Raw genomic sequence first — 22,648 nt, 5'->3', positions numbered from 1 at the left:
CTGCAAAGGGACACATGTCGATTGTGTCGAGTCGGTTTGGCCACAAGCACGAGGCTTTGCACTTCGATCCACAAAGGATGCGAGATGAAGGATTGCAGACAGATGCCGCGGACGGAGCGGTTCATCTTGAAAAAACCACAAATCTCGACTCGCTGTCTCCATGACGAGACTGGCGGCGTCTGGACGGTTTGCGCTGTGTTTGACGTTGGAGCCGTGGAGTCGAGCTTGCAATTATTATGTGACTTCTGCTTTGCTCAGCTCATTCCCGTGGTGTAGCATGGCGGCGGTCTCAACCGCAACATACGATCTCTTGCGTGCCCAACCTGCAGTAGCAATGGGTCCTGGAATGGGTGCGATTGTGAATTTTCGCTGAATCCAGAAATTCTGACAGTTGTGGCCCAGCCTCGGGCCACCGCTGAAAGCCGCTTACGTTTAGGTGCCGGGGAAAATGACGAGACAATTGTACGCCCTTTGCAGAATGTGTCGTTGGTTGGGATTCCCTGGCATACGCCGTGAAGGACGACGGAGGCAAATGAGTCGAATAATTATCGCCCCTGCCGAGAACCGACTGCGGAATGTCCGGGTGGCAAGGAGCCATTGCGGTTGTCTGATGTCATCCGTACGTGACTTTTTAGTGTTTATATTTTCATTTCCACTGCATCGCCAAGCGTCGGGCGTGTTGTTGCATCCCGGAACAGCTCCTGCAGCAAGGAACGAGGAAAAGAACGCGCTGGAACCTTCGTCGCCAAGGTCTGCGATGGAATCTTTCCGAACGAAGCGCTGGTCCCTGGTGTTCGTCCGTGCAAACACTTGCAAAACTTGCACAATTCGCCCTATTCATGCTTACGAATCCCGATTGCCGGCTTCCAAGGGGGTTGTGCGAAAAATGTGAAGGTCTCGGTTGCATTAAGCCTACCCAGGGGTGCTTTGGGATACGGGCGACCCTTCTCCTTTTTTTGCGTTGTCCTGCCGTAAAGTTTTATTCAAATACTTGAGCGAAATAAATGAATAACTTCCTGCTTTCGGAGCGAGCGCTCATGCTCATGCTCGGCTCGGGTGTGGTGGTAGTTTGAGGATTGTTTACTGCTGACAGACGCATTCCATTTCCCAGCCTTGTGTGGTGCGTTGCTATTTGCGCAAGGATAAGGATTTTTGCGAACATCTGTCGCCCGGCTGTGGGAAGGGTGCGGCTATTTTTGCAATAATACCCATGCTTCCTTGGTATCTCCACAAGCGTGTGCAGCATTTGGAACGTTGGTTTTCGAATGCAAATATACGCTCAAGGGTCTTTAGGCACATTTATTGAATTAGGTTTTTAATTATTCCACTTACATCCTTTCGGAGCATGTAGTAGCAGCTCTAATTTGCCCAGATTGATTACGCAGTTTTGAACCATCTGTTCATTCGGTCAGTTGCTGACGACGCTAGTTCCAGGAGTTACCCAAAATCAATTAGTTGTCTCATCGTGACATGCTAAAGATATGTGTAACTCGTTCGTACGGAGGAGCGTCTGAAAAGGTCAACCGTTGGTGATGTTCCATCAAATCAGATTAGGGGTCTTCATCTGTTTAATATATGAAGAGTTTCCGTTTCGAAGGTTATTGTATCGTTGCTCGATATCAGTATGTCTCCGGTTACAACAAAGGTAAAACCACATGTTTTGAGAATGGCGGTTCTTGTAACAGTTTTGTAAAATAACCCGGGAATATGATCACATAATCTACAAGGAATGGAAAGTCCTTGAAGTTGAAAGGTTTCGGGATAAGAAGTTGATCCTTTAACGAAGATTTCGGACGAATAATCTTTTATCAAATCCGCTTCTCGATTTACTTTGAGCGGTAAATACATGATATTTTATCGTCTTTTTTTTCTTTCTCTTCCACGATTTCGTGTCAGGTAAGTGTGTACATCGTTTGGCATTTGTACGTCTATCGGTCGGTGCAGAAACCATGCCAGAATTCGCCCTCGAACTCCGTCGTGATCCGTTCATCGCCGGGTGTCATAATCATTAGCTGGTCGTGAGTAATCTTCTTCGTCGTATCGTGCCACGCATGGCTTTGTGCGGAATTTTCGATCTTCGCCGAGAAGCTTCGCGATCTCAACGTCCTGAGGGCATTTCATGAGTGAAAGCTGCTGATGAAGATCTTGTACGATCAAGCAAAGAATTCCTCAATATGTGAGGGAACGTATACGGCGCTACAACAAGGCGTGCGGATAAGTATTGTCCTCGTGTGTGCGTATGTTGCTGGAATGATTTTCACTTTTTCAAAGAAATGTCCCCGCCTGCGGGTTTTTTTCGATATCCGCTTGTGTCTGGCTGTAGGCTGAGCTGTAAATGAGGTCAATGTCACACGGAATGACGTGTGATGACTGTTCAGTTGACCGTTGGTCGTTTCCTTCCGAGAAGGGCCGGATCTGACGATGATCCGACGAATCATTGTGTTTTGGTGAAATACTGTGCGAATATAACACACCATCTTCGCCTTATTTGAGATGAAAAAGAGAGCAAATTCACGACACTAATCGGTCGGTACGGCAGACGATTCTTCCGACAAACGAGCCATCTCCAAATTTGACATTTTAATGACAGATGGCTTCACGTCGAAAGACACCCGAACAACGATGATGATAATGATGTTTGCTTTAGAATGCACCAGGCGTGCTTAGTACTTGCGTAGAACTGTTGCTGCTGTTGCTCGGCATTACGTTTTTTTTCAACAACAAAACCTACAAAAAATCTGTCGGAAGCTGCCATCGTCTCTCTTAGAGTTGACAGATTCGTGGTTCGTCTACAACGACACGAGTTTCTCGCACGCAGCCGTACAACCGAAGGGACTAATTAATCAACACCCTCAGAACGCTCGGGCAACACGACGATACCGTGTTTTGGGTTACTATTTTTAGAGGTTATGAATGCTAATGACCCTAAGCCCCCGCAGAATGCACGTCAGCTGGAGTGGATAGTACGGGTTCATGTCAGGTAACTGATACGGGAACGTTTGGGGAGCGCAAGCGGGCCCCCACATAAACATACCCACTTAGGGAAGCCTTTCTTTCCGTACTGGAGCAAGTGAGGCCTGCCCGGTCTAGGTTTACACGGTGCGTATAAATTTCACCAAGCAGACAATACCCTTCCAAACTCGAGCAGGCCTGTAACGCGAGAGAGGATGCGTGGTTTGGATGTGGAATGTTTTGAAATGAAAATTTTATTGACACCTCTCTCCCACTGGTGGTAGCGTTTTAAACGATACCACAGCGGATGATGATGTTGCGTTGGAGGTTAGTAAATAAGTTATTTATACACAGGCCGGTACTAAAATTATGTTTGAAATGTGTCACAATATTGTGTGTTCGCTCAAGCAGCGGCCAAACACGGTTGTTGGGGCTCGAAAAAGTTGTCGGTTTATTTTAATGGCGAAATGAAATCGGTTACATTAAATTACATTTCAAATGATCCCGCACGCATTCCAGACGAGAGTAACAAAAGGCCATGAGGAAGGTTGGGTGGCAAGGCTGTGTTACGTTTTCTTCACGTTCACACATTCTGCGATGGAGTGATTTTTCGTGAGGCTATTTTTGGGGGTGGCAAGATGGATCGTCTCGAGTGCATTTGGCTCGAGCGGCGTCTCGGGTCGTAAAAATGAACTTTAATACCCCTTTTCAATTACTCGTCAAGTGCATGCCGTTGAGTTGCAGTTTCCTTCTCGGATGTCATAAAAATGCGGTTCCATCTTCTAACCGGCCAGAATGAAACCCATCAGATGCTGTGAGGCTGACGCTTTGGTTTACGATTTTTTCGTCCTCGTCCACGCTCTACAATGTATAATGAGGAAACTGAAGGCTTCTGCTTTGTGGTTGCCGTGAAAAGCGCACTCACGTAACACGTTGCCCTTCGCAAGCGAAAGGGTGTGTTTAAAAAGAATTATTTTCATACAAATCAAAATCAAACAAGCGAGTAAGCGTGTAAGTAGCGCTGCCAATCGTATGCGTATACCTCGCATGTCTCGACGTTTGGGGTTGGAAAATCCAACAAACTCTTCGCACCGATTCTCTCCAGATGGCATTGGTTGCTAGGGTGACGGAAGCACTATAAATAAGCCATAAAACCAGGATACAGAAGATACGTGTAAATAAAGTTTAATTGCACATCCCGAGTTTGTGATTATTTTTCACGTTCCTCATGCCTTCAGTTCGAGGCACGTGGTTAAGTGCGGTATGGGTATAGATGTTAATTTTGTTTTAAAAAACGCCTGATGCTGCGATGCACCTACGTGCGATGATAGATAGTTTAGTCGGGTGAGAAACCCCCTTTTCTGTTGCTTGTTGTCGCTTCGACTTGGTGTTCTCATTAGTCAAACCTTTTCTTCCAATTAGTCGCTGTGGTGTGCGTGGAGACTTTTCTCAAATTTTCTCATTAAGATTTACGATAACATGCATCATATTTCCACACCAAACAATTGAGGCTGGGGTGCAAATTCTTAAACCTGGCTCACTCAAACGGAAGGAAACTTCTTCACCGGAATGAACGCTCGAAGGCTGGCGACAGAAGTTATTGCTACGACTTTCAAGCACATTGCAGCCGAAGTAGGTCTCTTGAAGAACGTCTCGCTTAAGGGACGCGTCTCAGGATGCGCTCGTGGCGTTGTTTATGCTGCGATCCGTATTCCTCACTTCTCGAATTGCGCCCGAGTTGACGGCTAAAGGGTGGAAGTAGCAGAATGAGTCGTTGTTCGTCGGATTGGGATTGTTTATGCTTCGATGTTGATGTTGTTGTTTTCCACTTTCACTTTCGGGCGACCACACTATGAGTGTAATGACGGCGGAAAAGCACAACGACCCACAGTTCGTCGTGTTGACTCGCTCACACACGTGTCCCTCGCTGCATATCGATTTATTTTCGGTGCTCCAGCAGCGCCAGGGCGCAGTCATTGATAAATTATGTGAAATTATAAAATGTACAAATAAACATCGCCGCCTCCATGTGGCCCGCTCGGACGGAAGGGTTTTCGCGGCGTGTAGCAGAGACCCTTTTATAAATTCTTCCGTTCCTGATGGAGAAGGAGACTTGGAACTGTACGTAGTCCCCGGGAAGCCAGACGAAGAATTGTGTGATAAAGCCGACTTCCCAGCGCCGGTACTGCGTGGTGTGGCTAGGGAAATGGCGAGAAAAATGGCTCGAAACTCCCGGCATCGTCAGCAACCGCAACCAAAGAACGGAGGTTGCCGGCGCAATCACATCCATTGTGGGGTTCGGTCTCTTTCTCGCGCGACGGCCTACTTCCGCGCCCTGTGCAGCGAGATTGTGGCGGAAGCGGACAAAAATAACGTCCTCTAACCCAAGGCGACCCTGTGAGTGAGTGGGCCTTTGCCACCACCACCGCCGTTTCGATTCCCTTTTTCGCCACAAAAATAATGAACTTAATTAAAAGTCGACGAGATTGTAAATTGCGCCACCATTTGCGTGACACCCACGGGGCGCAAACCGAAAGGCCTCCTACCAAACTCCTTGGGTCGTGGCCTACGGCAACATTCGTTTACCGGCCTTTTTCCTCTTGCTAGCAGCATATTCAGGGTGAAGAGTTTTTATCTGCACGTTGGGGCAAAGAACTACCATAGTACCATCGGAAGATTAGTTTAATTTAAAGTTCCCGATAGAGCCCTTCGTTTGCGGGAAGCGAAGTTAGCGAAGTAAACGCTCGAGTCCCAATCAACGTGCGGAAAAGAGAAGGCCAACGGGAGAGAGAACGGAGAACCGAGGAAGAACTAATGGCTAGATTATAAATTAAACACCGTTCTGCATGGCGTTGGAGTACTCGGTTTTGCGGCTTGCAGCTCCCGGGCATTATTTGACCTTGGTATTCGGAAAGCGGCATAAAAAAACAGCTGCTTTCCTTCCACGCTCTCGGTCTCTCGGATCTGGAAGTTATTGAACTATCCAATCTGACGCCACGTATCGTTATGTTTCTCGACACCGCATTAACGTCCGGTAGAGCATATGGACTTGGCATTGGTGTGCCATCGCCCTTCGGCTGACCCTCGAAACTCCAGGGTACGACGCTACGTTTGAAGTAGCGACTGGACGTTCGATTGGGTGGGTGCTCCATGGTCAATGTTAGGGTCAGCGATGGAGCTTAAATTGGAATGTCTGCGATGTCTCTCGCGGCTGCTAATGTGAACGTCGATTGTTTTGTTTTCGTTAATTTCGGGATGGAGAACGCCAAGGAAAGCCGCGCAAAATAGCATGTTTAAGTTAAGCAGACTCGTTTTATCCTGGGCTAGAGTAAGTAAATCACGGCTTATTATTTGCTCATGTTGCTTGTTAGGAGTGTTTCATCCTTGCACGATGTCTGGGCAATCGTATGGGCTGGGCGCCATAAATAATGACGGCAGCCTGTTGCGGGAGCGTTGTTTATTTATTTACCTTGTGTCCTCGAACGTCTAGGATTATCAAACATGACTGACGGCTACGGGGATTGTCGCGCACGGGGCGCAAGGAAGCATCCATTTTCCTCGCTTTCATGGTGCAATTTTATATGCTTTTGAGCGCCATCAAGCGTGGCTTCTCGTCGTATCGACGTTTCATCCCGTCGTGCTTCGAGATTGCTTCCTTCAGTGAGCGGTGAAGGGACGCGTGTTTTTTGTTCATGCGCTTTTTAGAAGAAAAAACTCCAACCGAAAAGCAGCGCCGACGACAGGAAGGAAATGAAAATGAAGCGGAAATTCTATTATTTCAGCTTCAGCGCAAGAAAAACAATACTACAACGTCAGGCTGCCCTCATGGCTCTTGCCTGGCTGGCAGAAAGACGGCCCGGCGAGTGTTGTTGTAGAAATGGATGGATCGACGGTGGAAGGAAAAAATATGTCATTATCTTTGGGCCCCGTTTGCGTCTGGAGGGCTGGAGTGTACCTTCACCACCCGGAAAACGTCGAAAAGAATGGACGCGAAGACCACACGCGCTATTTTTCCGCAGCTTCTTTGTTGCTTCGCTTCTCATCTCCATCCGACGGGTTCTGGCCCCGTGGATATATTGTCTACCGGTCGAGAGTCTGGCGACGAACAAAGCTAAATACCTTCGAGGCCATTCCGGTTGGTAGAGTGTCGTTTTGGAATCGTATTGGGGTAAGGGCTGCGCGAAAAGAAGAGAAATGCTCCCATCCGGAAAGTGCACTGTTATGAGAAGGAAAATTTAAGACAAGAATCCCCTAGCCCCCATCTATGCTGGCGGGAAAACGATTCGCAAGGAGGTGGGTTGGCAAGTTTTCTGAAATTAAATCCTTCCTTTTCAGCTTGAAGCCCTCTCGAGCGAGAGACTGTGGAATGTTTAGTCGCCAGCGACGCAAGAGATTAAATAAATTTTCCGCTTTTCATCCGTCGTTGGGGCTGTTTTATTAAAAAATCATGAAACAGGATGATACTTGATAGCTTCGGCTAGGCCACTTTTCCTCCAAGTAGTGGCTGAAAGTTCAATTTAGCTTGAAGAAGGTTCTTAAAACGCCACGCTTTTCCAAATGTAGGGCAGCAGGGGCTTGGTTTTCTTTAGTACTATTCTATTGGAGCAACTTTCGTCGGTGGCTCTCCTTGAACGTTTAAAGTCCGGAACAACAAAACTCAGCTACTGATAAGGTGACAGCGTGAGCGGCTGGAAAAAGTGCAGCTAAACTCTTTGCGCAAACATTTATTGGGCTCCCATTTCCTCGTGGAGGTGGATGACAGGGCCAATCAAAGATTTTCTTCCTCCTTCCTAGCAGAAAAACGTGGCCATGGCAAAGAGACAGCGGACAATAAGGCGCACTCACAGGAAGATAAACTAGTTTTGTTGGGTTTGTGGAAAGTTTTTTTTTCTCCCCGAGACTTGGCGGTAGTTTTGGTGAATCTTGAATATAGGTTTTACTTGGCGTCGGTTTTCGGTTGCGCTGGGGGTGAGAAATCGGAGTGACGGAAGAAAAACAAAGTTTTATTGCTCCTGCACCGTGCACGATAGCGAGATAGCATTGCGAGGCAAAGCTTCAAATAAAGCTTCAGGAAGTAATTTCTTTCTTTTTTATATTTTGCATCGCGTCTTGTTGTGGAGCGTTTTTGTGTGAAGGATAATAAATGTTTGGCTAAAAGTTTATCCCACGAGATCACAGGTCGTTTCGGGGGTGGATTAACTAGCATTGCAAAAATGGAAATGTCCCAGCACAATTGCGCCAATCGTCTTTCCTGTGGTGAGTTACCTTTTTGGGGGGCAAACAATTCTACTTTAATGTTTTTTGTGGCCCAGTTCAGATATTCTGCTTTTCAAGTGATATTGAGTTATCGAAGGTTTAGAGGGCGAATTTCATATTTCTTCACCAAAAAATTGTTCTGTCTAACTCCTCGAGGAAGGTCGAAACACCGTATGTTTACATAGTTTCTGATATAAATATAGATGCAATCAAAACCAACCGTGACTAAACCACGTGTGACTTATTTTCGGTTTGGGATGTTTGTTGATCAGTGTTTTGGTTTCAGGCGAAGATGAAAGCATGAGTAAATATTATGTGATGATGTCTGAAGGGCATCGTAACATATTGGGTGTTTCGGCTATCTTAAGATCGGGTATTAGCTGTTTGTTTTTTTATCTCCTTCAAATGTTCTTGGACGAGTCAAAATAAATGACACAATTAATCGTGGTCAAGTTGGCACGAGAGTCGCTGAGTTCGCGGTGAGTTGTTACACTTTACGTTAGTTTTGCACTTACTCTTCCTTGATGGTTCGTATGTTAAAGAAAACGAGATAAATGAAAGAGGAATTTCCCATCTAAAGGCCTCTGGGATACTCGTAAACCGATTTTTTTCGCCTAGGAGAAAGACTACTGACACGATCAGTTAGCATTAAAGCGGAGTAGAAGATGGCCCTGATGTGTTCGGTTGGTAAATCGGTCATGCTCTCTCCCGTTGTGCCCGGCTTCTGGGTCATTGCAAGAAGGGATTGCGAGGGTTTTCCTCGAATGTTTACGCCCGCTCGCTAATTGGGTCATAGATCAACGGGCTAGATTCGTTCGTGATTGTCGTGGGGCTGAGAACGAGGGACGATGTGTGTGCCACGACCTGCGATGTTAGATTCGGTTCGGAATAAATCAAGGGATATGTTGTGTTGTACGTTTTGAAGATCATCTTTGATCGTTCTTTTGCTGTCTTTCCGACATGCCGTTCCGTCGCGAAGGGGGTTGGAAAACCCAGGCGATGTGTTGGTGATTAGAACGAAAGCAGAGACACGTGAGAATGTTTCGTGATTGCCGCTGGTACCATTTAACCCGACAGTCTAATGTTGATGGAAATTTGTAACGCGAGGAATTTGATTTGTGGGATCGACAGCCGCCGCTCGACGGTAACACATTGCCAAATTTTATTTTTACCCTCCGGCGTCCGGTGCGAAATCTGTTTGACACCATGTTTCGTTACATTCCAATGTTTGAAATCTGTCAGCAGCTCGCTGGGAGTATTTATCTCACGTATTCTAAGATATTTTCCGAGCCATCTAAAACGGCGTTGGGTAGCATTTTCCCAACCCACCAGAGCACTCGTATCACTCAGCAAGGTATCGTGAGTGCATCCATTCGAGAACGCCATCTTTGCTCCGACGAATGAAGCCGAATTCTCAGCCAGTTCTTCAATCAAACGGAACAGTAAATTGATTCAATTACGAACCAGCCGGTTGCGAGAAAAAGTTTTTGCTGAACGTTCAATTTTATCTTCGCGTGATTTGTTTCTGTCGGCAAAAAATTTCTTCAAAATCGATCCGAAACCTCGAAACACGCTGTTGCTGGACAGCGGCACAGAACGGCTCTAATTTTGTTGTAATTTAATGGTGCAGAGGTTGGTAAGTGTGTGTTTTTTTTGTGAATTTTTCAAACCATTCACACTGTACGTTGCCCTGCATGGAACTCGAGACGAGCCAATCCGGAAGAGAGTAATTTGTTTGTATTGTCATTGGTCCCGGATGGGCCAAAGCTATTAGAGTTGGGTTAACTTCACTGCCAAGATACAGGATACCCTCGAAGCGTCCGAAAAAGGGCATCTCACCATTTCCAGCATCAAATGAACCGACGTGCTTCTTTTTTGCTGTGTTTTACTCGACAGAACGTTTTTCTCCAACCGGAGCATGATTTGGAAAACGAGCCAGGCGATGTTTTTGTTCTACGTTCCCAGAGGAAAAATGTCGTTTTCGTGTCTGGCTGTGTTCGTGTCGATGGAAATGTTTTTCCTCGAGTGTTCAGAACTTTCAGCGATCTAGGGAAAAGAGTGAAGTAGAATGTGTGGGTGGGTGGGTGTGGATGTGGAACGATACGATGGAATTTGTACCCCATTTCCGGACGTTGGGAGTTTTGTTCCTCTTCGTGACCGTGTCCTTCCGATCGGCTGAGGGGCAACATATTTTCTCGCAACTGTAATGAATTTAATTTGGTCCCTTCCTGTGTGAGAACCTTCTCTGATGGGTATGTTCGTGGCGGTCAGAAAACTCGGACCAGCGAATCGGTGGCTTTGCTTGCAAAACCATCATTAGGTTGGGCTTTGGTCCCAGCAGGGCACACACCGGCTGCGCTTAGAGAGCCGGTAAATTTATGAAATTCAATTTACTGGCACCGAGCTGTAGTGAGGGTGGCCAGCTCTTCGTAGTTCCTGTCGTGTTGGCTGCTGTTCCGGTACATGAGCCTCATGGTGGTAGCAGGCCGGAACTCGACCGGACAGTCTGCCTGGATCGGCCACGTCGAAGAAGCTTTTGATGATTTACTTCGGTTAGGAACTATCGTTACAAATCCCAGCAGGAGGCTTCGTGTCTCGTGGCCATTTGCAGGCTGGAAATCGGCAAAAAAATTAATATCTCGCTTATCTCGCTGTAAAAGATGTTTTTCCAAAGGCCTTTTGGGATTTTTTAAGAATTAATGGAACAGTTTCGACCTCATCACAGGAAATTTGAATCAATAGCTAATGTTGATTTTCCTTGTCAGTCTATTGTTTGATAAAAATAACTTGTTTATGTTATTGAAATAATTTCGTTCGTGTCTAAAATAGTATCTATGCTAGACGTCGTGAACTCAACTTTTGCTACCCTTATACGAATGAATGGCCGTCCAATTCTTTCAACAGTTCCATAATCATCAATTACACGGATGGCATGGGAGGTAATTTACAAAAAGATTAAATAACTCCCGCGGTCGATTAACCGTACGCGGCTCAACCATTCGTTAGTAGGTGTAGCTCCTACGGTTGCCTTCTCTGCCTTGACCGAATTGAATTGCGTACTATTTTGGTCATCATGATCGCCATAAAAAACGGTACTTCAATCTGTTTATGGACGCGGCTGTTTTCCTTCTGTGCGTTCGCGCCCGCCATCCGTAGCATATTATGTGAACGATTTTATTTGCCATTTTTTAACGCAGTACCAACCGGCGGTAGCGGCAGACTTCTTTACTGGAGAGTTCGCACGCGAAATTCTCACAACGAAAGTAAAAGAAGCTGACGGGAAAATTCACGCCATTAAAACGGCATCGGACGCTGGGGAGGGTTTTTCTTGCCGTGGATCCTTCGTGAAGGCCTGTGATCGTAAAAAGTCGTGTCGATCATGGGATTTGGCACGGAGTTTTCCCTCAACTGTCGGCGAACCCGAATGATGAGTGTCTGACAGTCGTGGAATCCTCCGTCACGTTCCCGTTTGGGTCCATGACGGTGACGGTTCCGGTGGCACAAATTCTTTGGATCTTTTCGATGATCGAGCGCCGGAGAATTGAAGGCAATTTTTATGTGTCTTACGAAGACGATTTTTATGGCTACCGATTTCTCGCTACCCAGAGCCAGTCAAGCGACAGAAAGGAAGTTTCTCGCGGCCCTGTGATTCCTTTCGAATTTCTTCGCCACCTTAATTAACTCGGAAGGCGGAAAGGTTGAATTTACGATTCTTCACGGAAATTGCGCCGATGTCTGATCATAGAGTGAGCATCGTGCAGACGATCTTCCAGTGATTCCAATAGATCTTAAAAGCTAATGGGAGGAATCATCAACAAACATTGGGTATTCGGAAGCGAACATTGATTTTTTCACATTAAAATTGTTCCGGTGGGATCGCGATCCAGTAGCAATCGCTGTCTAATGTTTGTGTTGGGTCTCTCTGGTCTGCCTATCTAAGATCGTTTCAAAGGCATGTGGGAATTGTAGGACACACTGGTGTTGATGAAAGTAAGACAAGCACGGTAATGCCATCGTTTCTCACGTGCGTAGTACAACAATTTCTATCTGATAAGCCTCCTTTCTGTTCGTTCGTGGGTACAAAACGTTCTCACCTTCAATCGCTGTTGTGACTCGACGAAATTCGGAACAGAAGTAGAAGAGGTCGGGCTGACAAAAGACGCAAATTTGTACGCAAAAAAAAACCCTCCTCGGGGGTGTACACGACGTAATGCAGCATATCTAACGATAGTCTAGCAGCAAGGTGTACCAAGCTAGCCATCACCCCAGACAAAGTGCTTTCTCTCGATTAACATCATTTTTTATGCTCCTACTTGTGGAGGTCGTGGCGTCCAGAAAGCCGGAAGGAAAGTAAGCGGCGTGAAATTGTTCCGATGAGAGCCAACATAGGCGTGGGCTACCTGAATGAGAGCTACTTGCTTTCTGGCGATGAATTTCGCTGGATTGTGGCCTCCGGCCGGTCATTGTTTCTGTGATATCTGCCAAAATGGAACCGGGAGTCGTTTGTTTCGCCATTGAGGTTTGTAGAAAATAATCGCTAGAGGGCGGAGTGTGACTGATGAATTGTCCCATTTGGGGGACTTAATGGCAGCAAGTTTTGATTTTGTTTTCCAATGATTAATTGCGGTAATTCCGCGGAATGGTATATTATTACTGTAAGCGTTTGAGCATCGCCGAGGGTTAGCTGTTTGGGTGGTTGTTTGAATGCTTGCACCATAAAGCCGTGGTTCTTTAAACATTTCCCAAGGTTCCACTGCACACCCACGCTCGGCCAAATTTTGCGTCGAACTCCGTCGGGAACCATTTTTCAAATCGCCAAATTAGGGCACGCTTAACACTCACCTCACGAACGATGCGAACGGGCGATGAGCCACCCCTTCTGCTAGGAGCGTACAACGAGGCAAGTGTGCGTCGTGCTGCGTGTCTGTCGTGGGCATACCGGCATAATTCACGTACATCGACACCTGCCCGGAGTTCTTCTCGGGATGCGGGTGAGAACAAAAATGGTGATTCCGTGCGCGTGAAACCGGCACGATCGCAAATTCCTAAATAAACAAGGGCTGCAGCACCGCGGCTAATGGTCAAATAAAAGCAATTACAAGACAGAGGCCGCGGGTAAGCGCGCACCGCGGACGATAAGCGAGGCGGAGTTCCCTAGGTGGAGTACAAACCGTTATAAAATAAATTCTACGCTAAATACCATAAATTACAATGCAAATTTATTCTGGACTCCGCTGCTCCAGACGAGCCTCTGTGCTTGTAACGCGCACGTTTACGAGGGTTGGCCCTCGATAGAGGTTACCGTTGGACGTCCCGGAAGACGGTTTTGGGATGGCAACGACGGTAATGGTTAGGTTGGTAACTCTGTTTGTCCGCCGATTTGCCCTTCCAATAGATCTCGATCGTCTGGATGCAGCGAGCTATCAACGCCTGGCTCACCGCAGGTATGGGATGAACCAGTGGATGATAAATCTTTCAAATGAATTCACCTTAATTGCTTATCACAAGCCCGGCAGCTCGCCCGATGGAACGCGAGAAGATCCTCCGGAGGAAAATATTTTCCCTCGTCACCTTTGGGGCACACTTCGCGGCCAACTTTCTTTTCGTTTCACTTCACTTGACAGCTGTACTGTGTGTGATCAGTTTTCGATGGAGCTAATGCATCTTGTGCCGGGGAGAGAAACAGAGAGCTACCGGTTGCTGTTTGCTAGGTCTCGGAGTACCGCTTTCTCGATGTCTCGAAGTCTTCATTATCATACACCCGAAGGCACGCGGGGCGTTGCTTTCCTGAGAAATAGATCATCTTGGAGGCCAACCAGCGCCATTCTAACGGTTCCGAGAAGCGCAGCTCGTGAATCTCGTTCTTCACGGTACACGTGCAACGCGAAGGAGTACTTAGCATAAAGTGAGTTTGCACGATTTACAATGAGTCGGTTTGTTCTGGCACTACTCGCAATGCTGGATTAGTTGTAGCTGGGGGCGTATGTGTGTGTGTACAGGTTGATCGAGAAGTGTACGTTCTAATGGACGCGAGATTCCTTGCGGCTGAATTGGATGCATCCTCCAAGAAGCTGCTGCTCTTGTGCCAGTACCAGTAACTAGCGTTTATTAATCGCCCCGTGGTAATCAAGGGGAAAGATTGAGAAACCGTTAGCAACCGTCGATCGTCGTACTTTATACTATGTGTTGCTGGAAGATTTTTCCCGCCAATGGTTTCTCGCAGACAGACGGAAGCTCGACTGCGTGCAGTCTGTGACGGATGGTGAACTCACTGACGTCCGATGGCATCGAAGAATCCGTTTAGCACACCTCTGGATACATTGTCGATAATTGAAGGCCGTCTAGGTCGATGAAAGAGGCTGAAACGATTGAGAACCGAGCTGAAAACCGCAACATGTTGTAACCGCAATCGCCACGGTTGTCATCCGCCAGTCCGGATTGCGATGATGAGACTGTCGTAACGGTAATGTTAGGTTCTTGTTCAAGTCCTTTAAGCAGCTGGTAGTCAACCAGTCAGCCAATAATTTCTGGAGTATGCCGTTGTTATCGTTAATTTACGCAGACAATATGGTCTGGTTTGGCTTTTTGGTTTTGTGTTCGGTTTTGATCACACGCTTGAAATAATTCCACACTCATCGCCGGTTTTGTGTTGACACAGCAATTAAGGAGTGCTCTAAGTTGCCACATAAATCAACTCCCCAGTGGGGAAGTTCATTATGACTGATGTGACCGGTTACAGCACTAGTGCTGTTCACACCTTCGATCAGAGCGAGTGTTTGCGTTTATTTATCTTGCTTCTTTCCGTCCAATGGTATACCGCTTTAATTTGACTCGTGACCAGCGTCATTGCTTGCTTTCTTCACGTTCGTGCAGCAACGCGTTTCGTCGAGAGTGAAAACAATTGAATTGCATTAGATGGATGACTTAAGGCCTCGTGAGTCTGAGCCACGGAAGAGCTTCCCAAAATGACCGCCAGTTGACCCACGGCGTAATATTATGATAATTATAACACTATGCCTCTTTCGAGTCGAGAGTTTCACGCTGCACTCGATGAGTTTTCCTCCCAGCGAACTTCATGAATCTCCGTAACCAGCGAAACCCTTCAACGCTGACTGATCAGAAGGGCGGTTGCGTAACGCGGCGTTACTTGAACCTCAGCTTCCACCTTGCCAGTCGAGTGTGTCACGTGGTTTGAATTCAAACGCAAATGTTGCGCGCCGATCGGACACGGCTCTCGTCAATCAGCAATGTCGATATTAATTACGACGCCTAGTGGCGGGATCTATCAGTACCGTTCCAGTACGTCGCGCCACTGCTGGGCTTGATGATTAATGAGATTTAATTACAGCTAGACTCTCTGCTGGCACTGTTTCCCTTCGTTGCACTGGAAACTGTACTGGTTTGTGTGTACTAAGATGACGATTCGCGTAGCTCTGAAAGGGCGTCATAGAATTTTCTGCGATCTAAATTATACTTCCCGACGGCTAGCTGATGAGCTGAGCCACTGGCGGAAAGAGCGGTTTATAATAATGCACCGCACGCGGGACGTGGGCTTAATGTGAGTTCTCATTTCCTAGCCAGCTGCAAAGTGAAGTACCGCGTGCACTCAGCAATGACATCATCAAGGCAAGCTACTCAGGAAACCGTACCACCTTTTTGAGGTCCACCGGTGCATTCCTAGACCTTTTCCAGTCTAGGAAGGGATATCAAACTTCGCTGGTGAAACTTTCTGAACGACACCGCGCTCGTTTCGAGCATTAATGCGTTTTTTATTCGGCGACCGCCACGACAAACGAAGAAAACGAAACATTGCGAAACGGATGCTCATGGTGCACGGCAAGCGAAAAGCCAGACACGGCGGGCACCTATTGTGAAAAGATTGTTCGCACATCCGGTGTAAACTCTACCGTCCGCTGGGTGGGAAAATGAACGGCAACCAACCGGGCACGGTTGGATGGGACGATAAAAGCTTTCCATTTGCTCGAAAACGGTCCAGTCGCGTTGCGGCGGGTACTTGGCGAAATTATGGAGGATTGTTTTCAAGAAGAGCGAAGCGTAAAAAAATCTGACACACAGCGCTGGTGAGGTTGCTGCGGATTAAAGCAACGAAACAAAACGACCCACCACAATGGACAAGCCAACAATAACACTGGCCAACGGCTTGGGCTGGGCAAAATGCCGCGCAACAGTAACACGACAACACTAGCCTTCTGCAGCGCGGACATTAATGTTTCGCTTTCATCTAGCATTTTTTTTTTGCTTCAACTCATCTTTTTCTCTCCTTTTACTTTCAGCGATCATGATGCATTTCTTCTTCCTGGCGGCGTTCTTCTGGCTCAACACGATGTGCTTCAATATCTGGTGGACCTTCCGGTGAGTGACGAAGAGGCGGCACATTACTTCTCAATTTGTGTCCTGTTTTTCCTGTGTTTCCTTTTCTGTGTTCTTGTTCACTTTTGAAGCTTACGTTGAGTGGAAGCTGGGCATGCTTTTTGTGAGGGGAAAAATGTGTTTTAGGGTTGTTGGAAATGGAACCAAGGCAGGACGGAACCATCACACTAATTGACAACGAGACACGCTGTTGCATCCTCACGTCAATCGTACGGATGGAGCATGGACGCACGATATTAGCACGATATTTTGGAAGAGCAAGAGCTTTGCCTTCGTTGTCCAAAACCATGCCAGCGCATTTTCCACTCCACGAAACGCGCCTTCACTGCTCGCAAATGGCACAACCACGAGAACTGAGAAGAGAAAAAAAAATAATCCATATCTCACTTGACTGGGGCTAAGTTTGACGGGCCAACCATTGGATTTGTTGATGCGTTACTGGGAAATGCATCCTGCAATGTTTTTGCGCTTGAGCGATGGAAAATAGCGGCCCCTTTACGTGGCGCTAGCGTGCCAGGCGAATGTCGAACTTTTTCGGTAGCGTAACAACGAATCGTACGTCAGCGTGAGATGAAATGCAATTAGGGGAAAGTTTTTGGCATGCAGCTACATGGCGCTGTCGGTTGCGATAAGATGCAATGGAGGATGAAAACCCTTCGCTTCGCGATGCTGGTTCGTCGGTTTCGTTGCATGCAAACGCGCAAATGAAGTGGCCGGATCATTTGTCGTCGTTGCGAAACGTCGGAAAAGTTGGGCTAAAATTTCCGCGCAAAGTTTTCCTTGGCTTCCGGTCTTCCGCTAGTGGATGGTGCGAGGACTCAGGATTAAATTTAGAACCGATCGTACTTCGTGGAAAATTGACGTGGCGAAGGTAGCATCCGCTGATTGGATCATCATGACCTGGTATAATCGATTAGTGTGTTCGAGCGTGTGAAGTTGCATAATTTTAAGTTTCTGAAGGTATTTTAAGATTACCAACCGCATGGAACATAAACATCGTACACCTGAGCGACAGCTGGGGGAAAAGATTCCATCATATCCTGCCTTTGAAGGATCGGATCTCGGATTACGGTAATTCCTGACTATTCGGATCTTTGCATACTCATTCGAACGTTGTACACGTTATGCTCGGTAAATTTTGCCCCACCCTGGATTGAGTCGTTGTCTACAGTTTCGGCGCAATCCAGAAAGAAATGTAACGATATTATCATTACATCTTACGAGGGCTTTATTTCGTTCGGTTTGCTTACTTGCACTTCTGAGCACGGCCCTCCCAAAGAACACCTACCGTGCAAATGAACCCGCCGGTGGTCGTTTGTAGCTCTCAAAATTCCCAACCTCCAGTCGGGATGATTTGCACAAACTTGTGAGTCTCGTTTCGCTCGACTTCCACACCGTCTTGCTGCTCTGGAACACTGGTAACGGTTCGCGAATGACAGTGCCGCGAATAGGAAACGCCACCGCGAGTGTGGTGATGTCGTGAGTTGGCGATTTTGGCGGTAGTTGGCAAGCAAGAACTCGTTACGCCCGTGTTACGGTGTGGCTCGATTGTTTTTCCTGCACCGTGTCGTCGAGTGAAGGGAGCGATTGAATAAAAAGCCAGAACCATTACGGCGACGGTAGGCCCTCGCGAGCCTCATCTACGAGCGACAAAGCGCTTTCAAAACGGGCTACTTACGGGAAGTAGCTCGTTGGGGCGCGCTGGAACGCGACCCATTGTTGCAGCCTTTCCAAAACCCTTTTGCCAGCGTCCAGCAGCTCACATACATCTCATGTCCCATTAAACGCTAATGCTACCAACGCGGAAGCAACCAACTTGGAGACCACCGCAGATAAAGCAGCTACCATTTCGTCAAGGTCGTACGGCGTTCCTTCAGCCCGGTTGGCTCTAGTTCTATTTCCAGTTTCACCTGGTCGTTATCACAGTACCGAGGTAGGGTAGAACCACAACCGCAGGGCAAGAGTAGCTTGACCAAAAGCGGCGAGAGACTGTGCACAGTTTGGTTCAGCATCTCGCAACCCGCTTCGAATGCGCCGATCTAAAGTTGTTGTGCTGCTGTTGCTGCGATCGCCCAACACCCGGAGTTCAGTGCTCCAGGGCATTCAAGGCAACTCAAGGACGCCCACCTTGGCGTGGCATGGGACGGGCCGTGTTCGAAACAAAACAAAAATGTGGCATTCTACGCCTTTATGGGCGCGAGATGGTCGTTAACGAGATGTCCTAACTTCTTCGTCGCGCTCGGTGGAGGAGCGGCTGCTGCACGACCGGTGTTTGATCAGCGTTCGAACGGCGTAGGGCGACGGTTTGCATTCGATTAAACAGTGGAAGCGACACTCAATCGTTGGTGGCTAAAATCGTGCAATCAACCCCAGCAACTAGGCGGTTGGATTCTTTTTTTTTGCATTTTCAGTGGAGCTAGCTGCAGGCTGGAATCAATCTCACCTAGCGATCGATGAACGTTGATCAAGTGACGATCGTCGAGTAGAAGACGCTCGAGAGAATGATTGACAAAAACTGTCTCGAGCGGCTGCACGAGTTCAATTAAAATGCGTTGCTGATTTAAATTGAATGCTCCACCGAGATAGAGCTCTGAGACCGCATAAGATGCTGACGAAGGGGTTGATAGGAATCTTCTTTTGCACACGAATGGGCGTAATACTCTTCCGACTGTGCCCGGGATGAGAAGATGTTGCTGCTGCATAGGTAAACATAAAATATTTGAGGAATTCTCCATCCATGGTGCTGCTTTTCATCGCTCCACAAAGCGATGCAACAATGTTGCAGTTTGTCCGAGACCGAGCGCAAAAATGCACACAAGGAACACGTGCATACCGTATCGTGTACCACGCTGACGGGAAGTTGAAAATGGGGTGCAAATGTTTGCCGTATGTTTTTTGTTGTCAGCATCCGGTGTGCTGCCGAAAAATGATATCCTTTGGCGGTTTGGCTTCTTTCTCGTAGCGGGTCTCTAGTTTTATTTTCTTCTTCTTCTATCCCTCAAACAGACGACGCCCAGGGCACACGCGTGGGCTTATGTTTACAATTCATAAATTTAGATTGACTGTGCGTCCGTTCGGCGTCTTCCATAGGGCGGTGTTTGCTGAAGGAATTGCGCATAAAAGGTTCGGGATCGGCATCCTGCATCGATCGAAAATGCATATGGCCGCTTGAACACCTCTGTGGTGGTGAATTTGAATGATTGATTCGCGTTTTTGTGCGAACCATCGTCTGCGCTTTTGTTTACACTCTCTCAGTTCCATGATGGCGGGATGATATCCTTGTGCCATAGTGGTTGCCTTTGTCGTTAAGTGTGCGTGTGGTTGTGTGGGCACCATGGAAGTGCTTCACGATCGCGATTCGCTCGCGATGATATGTTCCGGTGTGGGTGGTTTTGCGAATTTCGATTACGATCTGAAATGACGCTCGTTTGAAACGACCGTATGAGAAGTAGGAGGCCATCTTGCGGTCGTACTCCCATGCCATTTGCCACTCGAGAGCGTGGAGCAGCTCTCGAAATGAGGGTTGCTTTCTCAAACAGCTCGTCGAGAAGCTATTCTGTAGCGAGTTCGCGCGCCGGAACGGATGGCCTCCAAATGTCGCGTACGCAAATATGGTTTCCGCTTTTGGGCACCAAAAGGCGGCTTTTGAAATTGAGCGTAAAATTGACGCATTAAATATTTACGTAGACGCCGAATAATGTTGCGGCGATGAGGCCAACGGAACAATGCCATTGTGAGTCGCTCTTTTCAGACCTCCAACCCAGTGAGGGTGACGATTTAGGTAGGTAGGTAGGTTTCGTTCATCCTTCTGACGTTACCTTTTTGAGGAAATTTTTTGTAGCATATTCAAATGACACGTCTAGCATGGAGATCAAAATAAAATGGTGTAAATCATGCATGGCTCATGATGATGGAAAATATGAGTTTAATTTTTTTTTCTACGAGAAAGCGCGGGAACTATAAGCCGCCATCGGGAATTGATGGCACGCTTTGTTGAAGTTTTGCCTCGGCACACGTTACATGTGGCAACCGTTGGCAGCTGTACTAGGCGTCTGTTTTTGTGAGTCAAGCGCTCAAGCGCTATAATCCGTTTGTTGAAATCTCCGAAAAACGGAGCGGACGTTTGGACGATGAGCGTCGGTTCTCAGTGTCGTTCTTCGTACGAGGATAATTAGCTGCATTGTGAAGCCGGGAACGAACGGATCTACGTGACATCACAATGGCTCATTTTTCGGCAATTCGGAAGCCATAGGACGTCGCGATTCGTTAGGGAGGCTTTAGAATACCGGTGAGGAGCTCGAATAGTTTTGGAAAAACGTCGTTCAGCTTCGAGAACTATTCATCATGTCAACGCGGCTTTTTTGAAAGGCCCAAAGAGCACTTGGGACAATCTTTAGGATGGAAAAGTTTAGTGAATATTTACCATACTAGCTTTTCTAAACAAGCTTTCAATTTTCCTTCAATTATATCAAAGACAAACATCAGGTAGCAGGGCCACTTAGCAGTCGGGTGGCATTAACTCCACGTCTCAATCTACGGGAGCACGGGAAGATCTGCGTTCCATAACGTGGCTTGGTCGTAGTTAGTTTTGCTTGGATGGAAAATATTTGAGCAAAGCCGTAAGACAAACAACAAATATGAACTGCTGCCGCCGGCTCGGTACACATCTCGAAGGGCAAGCGGCTGACCTTTTAGGGTGGGCAAACGCATCGTCAGGAAAGCCAGCCAGAGCGTGGTACGTCTTGAAAAAAAGGGGGCTAAGGCTTACACGTCGTCCCACGACAGGTGAGCCTTCTGGTGGATCCTCTATTCTGCGGGCGGCAATATCATCCTTGGCTCCTGTGGCAAACTGCTCTGTGTGAGCTCTGGGGTATCTTGGCATAACCTATACAACCAGCAGCAGGGGTGCATCAGCAGCAGCAGATATAGTGAGCAAATGTTTGCCCCGTGCCTTCATGTGGTGAAAATGCCCCGACCGAGTCGACCGAGACCGTGGAAAAGTAAAAATAAATATTGTACGATGAATTATGAGCTTATATCTGGACAAACATGGATCAACACTCGCACACACGCACACCCGCTCGTTGCCCGGATGGAATGTTCTGTTTCCGAGTCAAGTGGTCGGTGTCGAGGTCTGCTTTCTAGCAACGGAGGGAACAATTTTTCATCGATTTTTGAGGAAACTAAATCGTCGGAAAACATTCATCTTGGCATGTGCCGTGCGGTGCATGTGTGTTTGTTTCTTGGAATGTACCCAAACACTAAGTCGATGACCCTTGTTTGGTCCACGATTGGGCAGAAACAAATGCCTACTGGGAGGTCGCTTTTCGCCTAATTTCCCTGCAAGAGATCGAGTTGAAATATGTATCCATTTGCCAGCTGTGGGATGGGTGACAGGATGGGTTACTTCCCTGGCTTTTCCGGCCCACCCCGAGGGCCATGCCAACATCCGCTAATCCGCACCCAACGGCAAGGGCATGATTCATGCCGATCGAGGTCCCACCCAATGCGCCAGATCTTGACATTGGAGAAATACGAAATCGACGATCGCGCAGCTGCTGCAATCGCCAGGGCTGAGAAGACCTCGGCTGGGAAAGTGACATTGTCGTGGCAGACGATCGCATCGGATCCGATCAGGCCCCCTCTTGGTGCCCTCCAGCCGCTCCTCAAGTGGTGGCTGATCGTCGGAAATGTTTCGATTTTTTTTGCTCCGAACAAGCTTAAACATGGGTCTACACGCGTGTGATAAATGGGAATGCATTAATCTTCTCGGGCCTTCCCGTGATCGCCATCGTCGTCGGTGCTGTCAGGAGGGCGTGTTTCTTTTTTTTTTCACCCCTCAATTCCGCTTTCAACGCGCCATATGCAGTTCCTCCTAAATCCGGTGGATTATGCTCCCCCACGATCGCGCAAGGCCTAAGGAAGGCAACGAGAAGGCCAAACGGCGGAGCTAACGATTAGAGTTCGCTTCCATCAGCCCGCTGTCGAACGAGCGATCTGGTGAAAAGTGTGTGATTTGTGATGATGATAATGATGGGAAGACGAATTT

The 22,648-nt window shown here is 47.5% G+C and overlaps 1 protein-coding gene across 1 annotated transcript in view; it reads left to right on the top strand.

Moving 5' to 3' along the window:
* The window catches only part of LOC128722967 (probable G-protein coupled receptor Mth-like 1), a 132,513-nt gene that overhangs the window by 42,866 nt on the left and 66,999 nt on the right, over positions 1–22,648 (top strand). The window contains exon 4 of the mRNA XM_053816664.1: positions 16,503–16,581. Coding sequence (XP_053672639.1) covers positions 16,503–16,581 — 79 coding nt within the window. The remainder of the gene's footprint in view (positions 1–16,502; positions 16,582–22,648) is intronic.

This window comes from Anopheles nili, chromosome 3 (assembly GCF_943737925.1).
Source record: "Anopheles nili chromosome 3, idAnoNiliSN_F5_01, whole genome shotgun sequence".
Taxonomy (NCBI): Eukaryota; Metazoa; Arthropoda; class Insecta; order Diptera; family Culicidae; genus Anopheles; species Anopheles nili.
Note: the sequence above shows the minus strand (reverse complement) of the source record. Positions and strands in the feature narration are given on the sequence as shown.